General features: G+C 37.4%; 1 protein-coding gene across 1 annotated transcript; it reads left to right on the top strand.

Annotated features, from left to right (window-relative positions):
• The first annotated feature begins 11,789 nt into the window (after positions 1-11,789).
• Positions 11,790-12,728, top strand: LOC127212913 (taste receptor type 2 member 129). The gene has a single exon (XM_051173105.1). The coding sequence runs from the start codon at positions 11,790-11,792 to the stop codon at positions 12,726-12,728; it is 939 nt and encodes a 312-aa protein (XP_051029062.1).
• Positions 12,729-14,416: the final 1,688 nt, after the last annotated feature.

The raw sequence follows: 14,416 nt of genomic DNA, 5'->3' as shown, positions 1-14,416 counted from the left end.
ATATGCTTTCTTTTTTTCATTCTTTAATTTTGACTTCTTTTTCAAAAATCAGATGTTCATGGGTGTGTGGACTTACATCTGCATCTTCAGTTTGATTCCATTGATCTTGTCTGGTTTATGCCAACACCATGTTGTTTTTATTACTATAGCTCTGTAGCAGACCTTGAAATAAATCAAGGATAGCAAAACTCCTGGAAGTTCTTTTATTGTACAGGATTGTTTTAGCCATCCTGGAATTTTCTGTTTTTCCATGTAAAGTTGAGTATTGTTCTTCTAAGGTCTGTAAAGAACTGGGTTGAGGTTTCAATGGGGATTGCATTAAATATTTACACTGCTTTTGGTAAGATGGACATTTTTACTCTGTCAATCCTACCAAATCATGAGCATCAGAGATCTTTCCGTTTTCTGATATCTTTTTTGATTTTGTGGGTGGACTTGGGAAGGGTAGAGAAACAAACTTGAAGGATAAGACTGGGGGTGAATGGATAGGGAGAGAACGGAAAGAGATAGCTTGAAAGGGGGCTATTTTGGGGTCAGCTAGAAACCTGGTGCAAGAAAATCTTACAGGAACCTACAAGGATGACCTCAGCCAAGACTGCTAGTAAATAGCAGATAAGAAGCCTGAATTGGCCATCTCCTGTTACCTGGAAGACTTGTAGTTGAGGGATTGTGTTACCAACCCAGTCCCACAACCTACCACCTATAATTTGTCCTGCCTATGGGATATGCTTGGGTAATGGCAGTCCAGAGACTGTGGGAGTGGCCAACCAATGACTTGTCCAGTCTGAGACCCATGCTGTGAGACTGAACTTAGCCCTGACACTGCCTGTAGTACCAGGTCCCAGGGGACAGATGACACTGAGACTTAGGATAGAACCAAACATGACTGGAGGAAAAATGTCAGTGTAATGATACCTACAGATATTCTAATATACTCATATATTAGTGCCCACCCAAATTGTCATTAGAGAGCTTTCAATCAGTAACTGATGGAAACATATTCAAAAGCTATAGCCAGATAGTAGGCCAAGCTTAAGAGTCCTGTTAAAGAGAGGGAGGGTAGATTGTATGAGCCAGAGGGGTCAAAGACAAACAGAAAACCCAGAGAATCAAATAACCTAGGCACATAGGAGCTCATATAGTTTGAACCGACAAGAGAGTCTGCATGGGACTAATCTAAGCTCTCTATGTATATGTGACAGTTGTGTAGCTTGGTGTACTTACATGACTCCTAACTGTAGGAGCAGGGGCTATTCCTAACACTGGCTGCTTTTTGTGAACCTACTCCTCATACTGGGCTGCCTTGCCCAGCCTTAATGCAAGGGGAGGAGGTTATTGTTACTGCAACTTGTTATGCTACACATTCTTGATTCCCATGGAAGGCCTGCCCCCTTTTTTTTTTTTTTTTTTTTTTTTTTTTATGAGAAAAGGAGGTGGAGTAGAGAGAGGCAGAACAGAGGTGGGGGGAGAGAAGGGAGGGGAAACTGCAGTCAGGATGTAAATTAAAATTAAATAAATAAATTTAATTAACAGCAACAACAACAAGAAATTAAAAAAGACATTCCCATTCACAGCTGGTGGCAAAAATAATAATAATAATAAAATAATAATAATAATAATCAAAAGAGTATGTGATTTGGGTATTTATAGCATGATCTAATTTTCTCTATGATATGTGACACACAGTTAAGTTGGAGAACCCTGCTATGAAGATCACAGTCTATCATGTCCAGATAGTTTTCTGAGCTTGGAGCAACTGGAGGACTCCCTTTCTCGGTGGGGCTTCTTCTCTGTCTAACCTTGACAGGGGAGTATCCTTAATCTCAATGCCTAATCCTTTATTATTATTTTAATTTTTTTAAAAAATGTATTTTACATACCAATCCTAGTTCCCTCTCCCTCCAATCTTCCTGCTCCCCCCATCTTCTCCCCACCACACCCCCTATCCACTTCTCTGAGAGAGTGAGACCTCCCATGGGGAATCAACAAAGTCTGTCACAACTCTTGAGGCAGGACCAAGGCCCTACCAGCTTTATCTAGGCATCTAGGCTGAGCAAGGTATTGCTCCATAGGGAATGGAGTCTAAAAAGTCAGTTCATGCACACTAGAGATAAATACTGGTTCCCCTGCTACTGGTCCCACAAACTGCCCAAGCCCCCCAACTGTCATCCATGTTCAGGGGGCCTAAATTGGTCTTAAAGTTATTCATGAGTCAAGACAATTTAGAATGGAATTTAAAATAATAGCAAAATCATTTCTCAGTCATAACTAAATTTAAAAATGGCATGGTATGTCTCAAAAAATTTTTATTTAAGTGACTACTTCTTAAATAGAAGCAATCACTTTCTAAGTTAACAATTCTGACACTTTTTACAATATAATTGTTATGAAAATCCCAATGAACTCAAAAAGTATCTATAAAATACTCTTTCATAAAATATTGAAGAGCTGAACATTAAATAAATGCCATGGAGAAGACTTTTGAGAGATGTGCACTGTGGGGTAAGAAGCCCAAGTATAATAAAAGAAAGAATTGTCTGAAAATTCATGTCTATGTTTCCTTAGAACTTTTAAGAAGCCAAATACGTAGAAGGTCCTAAGAGATAATGCAAGCTTATTTGCATCATTTGCAACTGAATTATTTCTAGGGATTCTGAGAAAAAAAACTTAGGAAGATCTTATAAGAAAATTCAATAGGTATTTTTCTGTAATCCTCTCCACACATTTGGAGATGATCAACTATTTTAGTCAATTTCAGAAAGCAGAGTGTGACATTTCTACATGTTCCACATTTCAGATTTCAAATGTTAAATGAAAATTATACTTGATGAGTACAAATGAAGTAGATGCTAGACAAGGGTAGAACTTGCAAAACAATGAAAGAGAATATCTTTTCATTTGCAAGCTAGCAAATGAGAAATCAACTTTTCCTACCACACCTGCTGCTGAAAATTCCAACTACGATGCAGAATGGATAGAACTTCTGCACTGTTTGAGGACAATGTTTTCTATGCAAACCACTGAGCTTTTTCAGCAAAGTGCTAACAGCTTCGCTGCTTTATCTCCATCACACACATTAAAAACCTGCAGAAACTTCAGTGTACATCCAGAATCCCAGTGTTAATTGAATGCCTTAGCTTTTTATCTTAAGAAATCAGAGAGAGATAACATAAAAGAAGGAGCCATTATAGGTTTAAAGAGAAAACTGACTATAGAGAAATGTCCAGAGACCTACAAGGATGACCCCAACTAACAATCTAAACAACAGTACAAAGGCTACCTTGAATGCCCTTACCTGAGAATGAGATTGATGACTAACTTATCTACCATCATAGAGCCCTCATCTAGAGCCCTCATCTAGTAGCTGATGGAAACAAAAGCAGACACCCACAACTAAACACTGAGCTGAACTGGAATCCAGATGCAGAGAGGGAGGAGTGATAAGAAAATAGGGACAAGACCAGGCTACAGAAATCCACAGAGACAGCTGACCTGAACAAGGGGGAGCTCATGGACTCCCAAACAGACAGCTGGGAAACCAGCATTGGACCAACTCAGACCCTTTGAACATGGGTCTCAGTTAGAAGGCCTGGGCAATCTAAGGGACCTCTGACAGTGGAACCAGGATGTATCCCTGGTGCAGGAAAGGAATGTGGGAGTACATTCCTCATGGAGGGATACTCCCTTACCTAGAGACAGGAGGGAGGGCCTAGTTCCTACTCCAAATGACTTGACAGATTTTGTTGATCTTTCTTGGAAGGCATCACCCTCCCTGTAGAGTGTGGGTGGGGGATGGGATGGGAGGGTAGTCTGGGGACATATGAGGGAGGAAGGGAGAGGGAACTGGGATTGATATGTAAAATAAGAAGAAAATAATAATAAAAAAAAGAAAAACAGAAGAATTCTATCCTCATGTTTAAACTTGCTAGTAGCCACCATTCTCATTAAAGAAATGGGAGAATTTGCTTCTGGAATTTTGGATTGTCTTCAGAGTACTGGTGACCTTTAGTGACTGGATCTGGAGAAAGGCTATATCCAGAGCTGTTTTGTAGAAGTTAAGACATTGATTTGAAACTGTGATCAAGCCAAGCACTGGTAGCATACATCTTTAATCCCAGAACTCAGGAGGCAGAGACAGTCAGGTCTCTCTATGTTTAAGGCCAGCTTGGTCTACAGAATGAGTTCTAGGACAGAGAAAGACTCTGTCTCAAAAACTGTAACATAAACAAACAAATGAAAACCACAAACAAACAGACAAACAAAAAGAAAGAAACTGTGATCAAAGGCATCTTTATAGAGTGAACAAATACAATGTCCCTGACCAGTATTCTATAGCTAGGGGATACAACTAGATCCCATGATCAGATTGCAGTGCCAAGGTTCAAAGAAAAGACTTAAAATTGTGGTTTTCACCTTGTTAAATGTGTCTGGTGTGTCTCTTGTGTCTTGTCTGGAATTTGTTTGGTGGGCTTTCTCTTAGGCATCTAAATGAACCAGAATACTAAAATTATCTATCCTCCAACCAATGCACTTGTCCTCATTTGGAACTCTGTTAGTTGTGAAGGAGATGAGACAGTGTCGGAAATAATGAAATTCTTTTTCAGTCATTGATTAACAGGGACAGGGTGAAGCTTTTTGCAGAAACCAAGAAAGGCAGTTGCATCTCATTAGATATCCTGCCATTGTGTTTCCAGAATGCTGGTATTTGATTAATTTCTAAAGATATTTACAATGGATTTTAATTATGTCAATTATATTAAAATTTTGCATGTGTAGGTGTTTAGAAAGTTTATGAAAATTATTAAAAGGTGTTGCAATAGCATATACCTATTTTCTTGCAAAAAAAATCTAGTCAAGTAAAATGTAATTATTTTTGTACAGGATTTTTTTTTTTCTGAATTAGAAAGACAGGTATATTCATGTCCCTTCTCATTTTTCTCTATTTGAAGTATGTTTGATACATGTTTATAGAATACATAAAAGTATTATCTTACCTCAGTATATTATCCATTTTAAGTTATGCCACACGTATCTCTATAACTTTAGATTTATATTTAATTATCTAAACTTCCAACATTTTAGGAAGACAAAACTCTTCAATTTTAAATCATATAGAAGATATATGTTTGAAGTAGATGTTATATCATCCTGATTTCTTATCTTATATAAAGAAAATCATTATAATAATATATGCATGCAGCAATATTGAACAGTACCAAAATTTTTTAGAATAGACTTGATATATGATTTTCATAAGCAGTATTGACTCATACCAGATTCAACAAAGACAGATGAAAAGCTCAGAGAAACTTTAGGCATTTAACAACAAGGAATAAACATGTCTTGATTTTCATATTGTTACAAGTTTCCATCTATATATAAGACCATTGTTTCAATTTTTTAAATTGACATCTGCTTTAAAGTTTTTAGCTTTCATTCAGGTCATCTTAGCTTCATTTTTATTTAAGATTTTTTTTCATACATTGCATTTTGATCATATTTTCTCCTCCCTTATTTTTTGAAGATCCTCCGCACCCTGCCCACCATATGTCAAGTTTGTCCATTCATTCTCTTTCTCTCTCTCTCTCAAACCAAATTAAGACAAATAGAAAAGCAAAACCTAAATGATCAAAGCCCAGTAAGACCAAAAGCTGCCAGCACAAAAACAAACCAAACAGAATATCCACAAAAAAAAAAAAAAAAAAAAAAAAAATGGAGTTCATTTTGTTCCTTTTGCTTTGGCCGGCTATTCCTGAGCATGAGGCTTGCCTTGGAGTGTGGTGGTTGTTGCAGATAGTTCCACTCCAATGGAGAAAAGTGATTTTCCCATCAGGTGTCAAATTGTAAGTAGCTTCTTGATTAGTGGTGGGACTTCATGCCTATTTCTCTTTTCAATGGACTTATATTCTTTCTGCAAATGTTCATGTTATGATCATCATAAGAACTTAATCTTTCCAATCATAATAAACATTCTATTTTAATTAATATATAATTTGTAATAGGAAATACAATTAACCCATCTTCAACCATTAAAATGACACAGAAAGCATGCCATAATAATAGAGAATTTCTTACTATCTGTTTCATAATTCTCTTTTGAGTAATGGTGGAGTGAGGAAAACTGTTGAGATGATAATTATTAATGACAAATTATCTTGCAAGAAAGAGATTAGCTTGGGTAATATCTGAAATCTATATGATTTCATAGCCTGTCACTAAATGTTAGTGTTTGCTTACAGATCTTAAGAAAGAGCCTCACACCGTACTTTATAATTTTGTTGTTTATTAAACCTTCACATCAGTATGGCAAGAGCCAATGAAGATGAGATACGATTTGTCCTGTAGTTAGCAATATCTAGCACATTGATTCTGGACAGATATTTGGTGAAAATGATACAATAGTTAAATTGGTTAAAATAACAGAAGAGAAACATCAGGACCAGCAATCAACAGAGACAAAAGCACTCTTCACTACTGTAGATTGCAGGTGCTATCTTCAAGCTATGTCTATAAGCTTCTATGAATGGAGGAGTTTCTTAGAGGAAAAAGCTGAAAAATCCACAATTCTAGACATAATATAGCAGAACATAGGTTTGCTGCAAACATATCAGCAGCGCAAGTACCGAGCATGTGGAACATAGAAGGTGTATGGAGTGGGTAACAATGTAGCAGTTTTAGACAGTATATAAATTGTTTTGGTAAATTTGTGTGTAGTTTTCTTTAAAAGCAAGCAGTTAACTGCTTTAGTGATGCCTGGCTTAGTATACGAAAAAATGACATTTATTCTACTATTACTTGTAGTTAATAACAGTTTCCTTCCCCAAAAGTCAATTTGAGTTAATATTATCCAAGATATTTTCTAGTTTTTTAACAGATTACCACATTGAAAATAACAGAGATATAAATACAGGACTTTCAGGAAAATCCCATGAGTGATTTTTTTTACAGGACTTCTGCAAACCTGAGCAAAACTGTGACAAAGATGATGGATATTTGAGAAATCATGATGAGTCAAAAAAAAAAAAAAAAAAATAGTGCAGAGGATGTACTATACCAAAGGAGTAGTGAATGATATGATATTTGGTGTTTCATTGTTGCGTGTTACATTATTTAAAGAGCTTATCAATTCCTGTTTATTAGTACTTACTGGTGCAGTATCATTAATACATTGAATTAAACTGTCAATACATTGAGTAAATAATAATAAATATCAACACATTATAATAATATAATAATAAATAATAATACACTGAAACAAACTGTCAATAAAATTGATAGTGCAGAATAAACAATTTGCTTCTACTCACAAACAGTGCACTTAGATTAGGAAGTCCTTTTTAAAATCTGTATTGTCATAAATGAGACAAAAAAAATAAAGTCTGACCTTAGTAGATTTGGTGCAATGTTGAAGACAGCACAAGGAAATGTGCTGTTGTTTTTAAAATCACAAATAGAGTTGCTTTGAATTTTCCCATCAAATGGTTACTGGATAATAGACATTTCTGTGACAACACACATAGTGACCAAGAATGCTTCAGATGGAGTATTGGGCTGAGATAAATACTCTTGCCTGGGAAACAACTATGGGTTATGAGTCTGGGGAAGTCTGCATTTATCTTGTGCTCTTACAATGACATTTTCCTTGCAGGTTAGAGACAATGTGGAAATTTCGGCAGTTGTCAAATCTGAGTATCAGTAACACATTCAGATAACATACTATCCAACCAAGGCATCAGTGAAATCCATCAGGGTGGACATAAGTCAAGGCTGTTGAGATCATCTTATACTCAAAGAACATCAGGGCACACGGGCTGTTAGCATCCCCGGGTCCTATCATCAGTTGCTCCAATCCGGTCCCAGGAAGTCTCAGAGAATATGTACTTGTGCATTTTCTGTTGTGTATAGGCACTTGGCCATTGAGAAACTACCTCACGATGTGTCCTGGAGATTTTGGTACCACACTTTCTGTTTATTTCCCAAGAGATCATAGACTGACACCAAATCCTTGGATCTGGTCATTTTATTTTCTCAGTGCTAAGGTGAGTGAAGGCCTTTAGCTTTCACTTCAAAAGTTAACCTCAGGGAGCCACCTTTCAGTTAAGTCTGCTAAGGTTACAGACTGAAGCAGACTTTCATCTTGAAAATCCATTCATGGTGTTGTCACCTTCTCTACATGCTTAAATCTGACCTCTCTGGAATCATTGGCCGAAGATGCTGCCTGTCAGAACAGGATTGGTTAGACACCAACCTCAATAGAACCAGGCAATAACTTTGATCAGGACAGTGAACATAGAAACCCTCTGTGAGACCAGAGAATGAGCACTGAGTCACAGCTAGGATGGGGTGGAGTATAAGCAATAAAGGAACTTTTGGGGTGGAAGATTCCATAAGCAGATATGTTCCCCTGTAGTCTCAATGTGTTAAATACCAACAGATGTTGATACGTTGATCATTTTATTTTTTTATCATTAACATCCAGATCCTTTCCTCCCACAGAAACTGTCCTCAGCATGTCAACATTCGTGTCTTCAGGTTTTCAGCTTACCGGAGGCTTTTAGGTCATTAATCCTTCACTGCTGCCATTGGTCTTTTTTTTTGCCTCACAGAGGACCATTTCTCATCTGTCTCCCTGCTTTCCCCAAGTATGCCCTCCCACCCTAGGCCCCATCACTTCTACGCATTTCAATGAGGTGATCTTGCTGGCTGTTTCAAGGTTTTGTTTTGTTTTGTTAACTGAGAAGAGAGTCAAAGATGTCTCCTGAGTTTGATGTGGATGAATGTTCAGAGGCACAATTTCTTTGTCATCTCTCAAAAAAACAAACAAACAAAATAACCAAAAAAAAAAAGCAACAACAACAACAAAAACATACCACAAACTTCCTACTGTTATGAACGTATCTTTAAAACTGGCACTACAAGTATTTCAGAAAGATAAAAAATTAAAATAATATTTGTTTTAATTTTTGCTAAATAAGAATGATGGTGCTCTAGAACACACACACACACACACACACACACACACACACACACACACGTACGCACGCACGCACGCACGTGTGGTTTTTCAAGACAGGGTTTCTCTGTGTGGCTTTGGAGCTATCCTGGCACTCACTCTGTAGCCCAGGCTGGCCTCAAACTCACAAAGATCTGCCAGCCTCTGCCTCCCAAGTGCTGGGATTAAAGGCGTGAACCACCAACTCCTGGCCTAGTTTCATATTTTATACAAGATTTTAAATATTTATAGAAATGTACATAGGACAACCATTATAGTCATAATGACTCAGATAGAGAGAAATAAAGGTTAAATTGTGATTTATTTGTTTTCCTTGTTTGATTGGTTCTGTATAATAATTATGAAATCAGGATGTCAGTGAAAAATGTAAAGAGTACCAAAACTTCCAAAATATATCTGAAGAAACACTGGCTCTAAAATGAAGATACTGCTCCTCTCTTTGGAACTGAGTTTTTACTTTGGGTTATGGGTGAAGTGTGTTGGAATTGTCCTTGGTGCCCTATGACTTCTCTGGAAAGATAGTCTTTCCCAAGGGGTATGTGAGATGTGGACTCCTATGGCGTTTTCAATGCCGAATAAAGGTGAAGTTCTAGGGCGCAGGAAAGAACCTCAGGGGGAGAACTGGCCTCCCTTGCAGAGAACAGAATTCTCCTTTCCACTGGCTTGTGTGTATAGTCTAGAGAATGATCTATAATAGACATACATTGGATTTTGGGTGACTGAGTTTATTAAGCAAACCAAAAGTGAAAGAACAAATAGGGAGATATAGATAAATGGATGACAAATAACACAGTGTCATGTCCAACACTGAAAATATTCAGCAGGAATCATTAAGGCAACCAAATATGGTTCCCATTAGATAGTTTCAGGTAATGCAGAATATTCCCTCTGCTGAGACTTCTAAAGAAAAGAAGACATAGCAACAGAGATAACACACTGACATGTAGTACTCACAGCATCCAGCAGAAAACTGACTGCGGAAGGTGAAGCAGCCATCTGGAGTTACAGATGAGATTTCCCTCAAGGAATGAGATCCAGAGGGCTGCAATTTCAGCCCCCCCCCCTTTTTTCTCACTTTCAGCATCTTATAATAGTAATTACTATCTGTTGGAAATGGTTTGCCTTTTACTACTCTCAAGAACATAATGGTTTGCTCTTGGGCTGTTTGCCTTTTACTATTCTCAAGAACATAATCTTTTTGTCCTTGGGCTGTTTGTCTTCACCTTTTCTCTGAATTAGAGGGGCAGCTCATACCCAGAGAAGAGACTTTGGAATGTTGAATCAAACCTGCTTGGAACAGAAATGAAGGGGGAAGATTACTCCCAGAGCCATAGTCCTGTGAACTATAATAGTAGCTATCAACTTGCCAGTGAAGCCCATAGCCCACAAAGCACCACTACCATCACCACCCTGACAGCCACACCTCCAGGTGTTTGCATTTCTGTTGCTTTCTTTACTTGAGCTCTCTTTGCAACCTGGAAGATCAGCCAGTGTTCCTTCCCCAGGAGGTAGGTGCATTTTTCAACTCTTAGAAAATGACTCAACATTTTCCCATTCTATCCATTCTTTGTATATCTATCATGTAAATGTTAAGAAACTGAGATTTTAAAAAACGTATTGATTTTTTTAGTTGATAATTGATTTAGGAGACTGAGAGTAATACTGAGCCTTTATTCTGAAATGCCACAGGTGTTTCTCTTTGATCTCTAAGACTAGTGATATGTATTTTCCTTTTATTTTTGGCAGTTGTTCTTAAACTTATTTCCTGGTACCTTGTTTGACTCTAGATATTAATCAATTATTGTGTCACAATGCTGATTTTTGGTTGTTAAACTTACTTAACTTGTTTTGTCTGCCTTGGTTCCTGTGAGTGAAGGAGGAAGGTGTCAGACACTATGTCTCATTTGATGGTAAACAGGCATTAAAGCAGAAATCAAGAAGGCAAGGGGAAGACAGAGAATGAGGAGAATTCCTGCTGAATGGCTCATCTCTGCTCAGTACTCTGTTTGATAACACAAAGGAGAGGCTTATACCAGTCTGTACGCATGGGTTAATTAGTTCCAAGTTTGCTGACATTTACATTAATTCTGAGGTGATTATATAGTAAATGATTTTCAACAGTGTCTTAGGACCATGCACGGGCTGGATGTGCAATAAATATTGAGAACATATAGAAAGGCTTGACTGTGAAACAAATGATTTTGATTCAAATAAATGCATGTTTTGTATGTACTTGTGCATGTCTCAAAAGCTTTATAAAACAACACACATTTAATGTTATCTTCTTAGTGCTAGAATTTAGATGAATTTTAATCTCTGTGAAATGCACTAATGTTCAATGTTCTGACACCCCCCAGTGCTCAGTCAACTCCTTACAGAAGTTTGGGGTCTAGTTGCCTTCTGTATGTTAGAGTTTGTGATGTCCATAATTATAGCATCCAGATGAAATGTTATTAAGTCAAACTCAGAGAAGAAATACAAATGATATATATTTATTTTCATCTTCACACATGGAAATTTTGTATTTCCTTTAGAATTAACTCAAAAATACTCCACACCATCTCGTCTAAGAAATACATACTGAATGGAGCTTTATTGAACTTAGTGGGGAGTAAAAGAATCTGACAGAGAAAAAGATGTGGTAGGAGCCAAACATTGTCAAAGCTTGATGTCTGCATAATTTATAAACCTGAGTATGTTTTAAGGATTCGAGACTCAGCTACGACTCTTCAAATTTCCTCAGTGACCCAAGGAATTATAGCTTTCCTTAAAGCCAATGGATGACATCATACAGAGCACACTCATGTTCGTTTTAATTGTAGAAATCATATTAGGATGCTTCGGAAATGGATTCATAGCTTTGGTGAACTGTCTGGACTGGGTCAAGAGAAGACAGATTTCTGCAGTGAATCAACTCCTCACAGCCTTGGCTTTCTCCAGAATCTCCCTTCTTTTGACGGTACTCACTGTTATTTCGGTGTCCGTGCTGTACTCAGACATGGAGGTAACAAGAAGACTGATAAAACTGATTAATTTTCCTTTGCTTTTCAGCAACCATTTTAGCATGTGGTTTGCTGCATGCCTCAGCCTCTTTTACTTTCTCAAAATAGCCAACTTTTCTAACACTATCTTTGTTTACTTAAAGACGAGAGTTAACCAGGTGGTTTCAGGGACGTTGCTCATGTCTCTGGCCCTCTTATTTCTAAACACTCTACTAATTAACTCATATATTGATGCCAAGATGGGTGGCTATAGAGGGTATCTGTTTAATGACTTCTCTTCAAATAATTCTGCCGAATTTTACAGGGTTATTTTAATCATTAATGATGGTATTTTCACCTCCATACCCTTCACATTTTCCCAGTTAACTTTTCTCCTGCTTATTTTCTCCCTGTGGAGACATCACAAGAAGATGCAGCAGCATGGTAGAAGAGGTAGAGATGCCTATGCTAATGCCCACATCAAAGCCTTGAAAACCATGATCACCCATGCCCTTCTCTGTGCCATTTTCTTTCTGGCTCTTCTCATGCAAACTTGGAGGACTGAGTTGATGGACATTATTTACATTAGGCTATGCCAGATTGCTGCAGCAGCTTTCCCTTCAGGACACTCTTGTGTCTTGATCCTGGGAAACACAAAGCTGAGGCAAGCCTTTCTTTCTGTGTTGTGGTGGATGAGGTGCAGGCTTAAAAATGTTCACCCAAAGTGTTTCTAAAATATATTGGAGATCGTGTTACTTATTCTAGAATAAGCTTAGTTCATAAGAAATCCATCCAGATCATTACATTTTCTTTCAAAACATTTTCCATTTCATAATGCTTTATCAATTTTATATGTTATAGGTGATGCAAATGCTATGCAAATATTTCACAACATTAAAGAAACATACATTTGTGATTTTAAGTTATTAGGCTATTATATAATAAGATGTAGCATACACGTTAGATATTAGATGACCTAAAATGAGTTTTTATTAGGCTTAAATTAGCAAGAGTGTGTGTATGAGAGAGAGAGAAAGAGAGAGAGAGAGAGAGAGAGAGAGAGAGAGAGAGAGAGAGAGAAAGAGAGAGAGAGAGCTATGTGTGTACACAAACATTTAGATGCAAAACACCCATGTGAAGGTTAGAAGATTGTTGCGGAAGTTGGTTCTTTCTTTCCATCATCTAGTTTCTGGAGGTCAAATGTGTGTCATCAGACTTGGGAGCAACGTTACCCCCTGAGCCAACTCACCAGCACTGCCTAGTCCATTTTTTTAAATGTTCTTATTATTTTGTAAAGCATAGGACTTACATGAATGTGCAAAATACATACAAAGGTTAAAATGTTCTAAGACACCAAACAGCAGATGCATGCCCACTCAGAAATATTTCATGTGAAGAGAATAGTTTGCAAAAGGTTAAAGATTGTGTGCTATAACATGCGTAAAAACATGTGTAGCATGAAGGCTTTATGCCACATTCAGATGGCTATCAATAGGAGGAGCATGCTTCCAGGCACACCTACAATCTGGTGGGAGAGAATGCAAAAGAACCTGCAATTTTCATGATTATATTTAATGATTTTTTCCTGTAATGGTTGGTGTATGGTTAATATTTATACAGAAGGCACAGAAGTTGTTTATTTTTCTAATTAAAAGCCATCTTCCTTATAGATTTGGTTTGAGCTCATTTTCTTGCTCCTTACATATAGAACGTTGTGGTCATCCTATCATGATTTATTGTGCTATATTCTTACATAAAGCATATTGAGTAATTATGGAAACAATAGCTCTCCTTCATAATGGAACCATTACCAATGTTTCACCAGCCAGCCCCAAGACTGCTGTTAGCTTGGAAACAAATATTCCCAGGTTATATTTGGACAGAATCTTTACATTTTTATATGAAACCCATTATTTGAACACTTCATATGCACTAAATGAAACAGGCACAACTTTGTGACTTTCTTTTAATGATATTTATTTCATTTTATGTGTGTATGTGTGTGCTTGGGCTTATGCATGTGGACTACTTGTGAACATGATGAGGAATGCATCCAAAGAAAGCATAAACTCTCCTGGAATTAAAGTTACAGTTCGTTGTGAACCACCTTTTGGGTGCTGAAAATCACTGCAAAACATTAAGTACATTTAACCCAAAGCCATTCTTCTAGCTCTGGGATATTCTTTTTTTTAAAAAAGTTATTCATTTATTTTATACCCAGAGCACAGTATGTCCTTCCTCTTCTCTGCCTATTCTCTCCCCGACCTCTTCTCTGCTCTCCCAATCCACTTTGCCTCTGTTTCTATTGGGAAAGGGGCAGACCTCCCATGGGTATCCATAAAACATGACCTATAAAGGTGTGGTAAGAATAAGGCAATCCAGTATGAGGAATAGATACCCAAGAACCAGCCAAAGCATTAGG

Source organism: Phodopus roborovskii, unplaced genomic scaffold (genome assembly GCF_943737965.1).
Source record: "Phodopus roborovskii unplaced genomic scaffold, PHOROB, whole genome shotgun sequence".
Classification (NCBI taxonomy): Eukaryota; Metazoa; Chordata; class Mammalia; order Rodentia; family Cricetidae; genus Phodopus; species Phodopus roborovskii.
This window is presented reverse-complemented; position numbering and strand designations above follow the sequence as displayed.

Coding starts and splice junctions, on each gene's coding strand:
- LOC127212913 (XM_051173105.1), top strand. CDS start 11,790: ATGGATGACATCATACAGAGCACACTCATGTTCGTTTTAATTGTAGAA.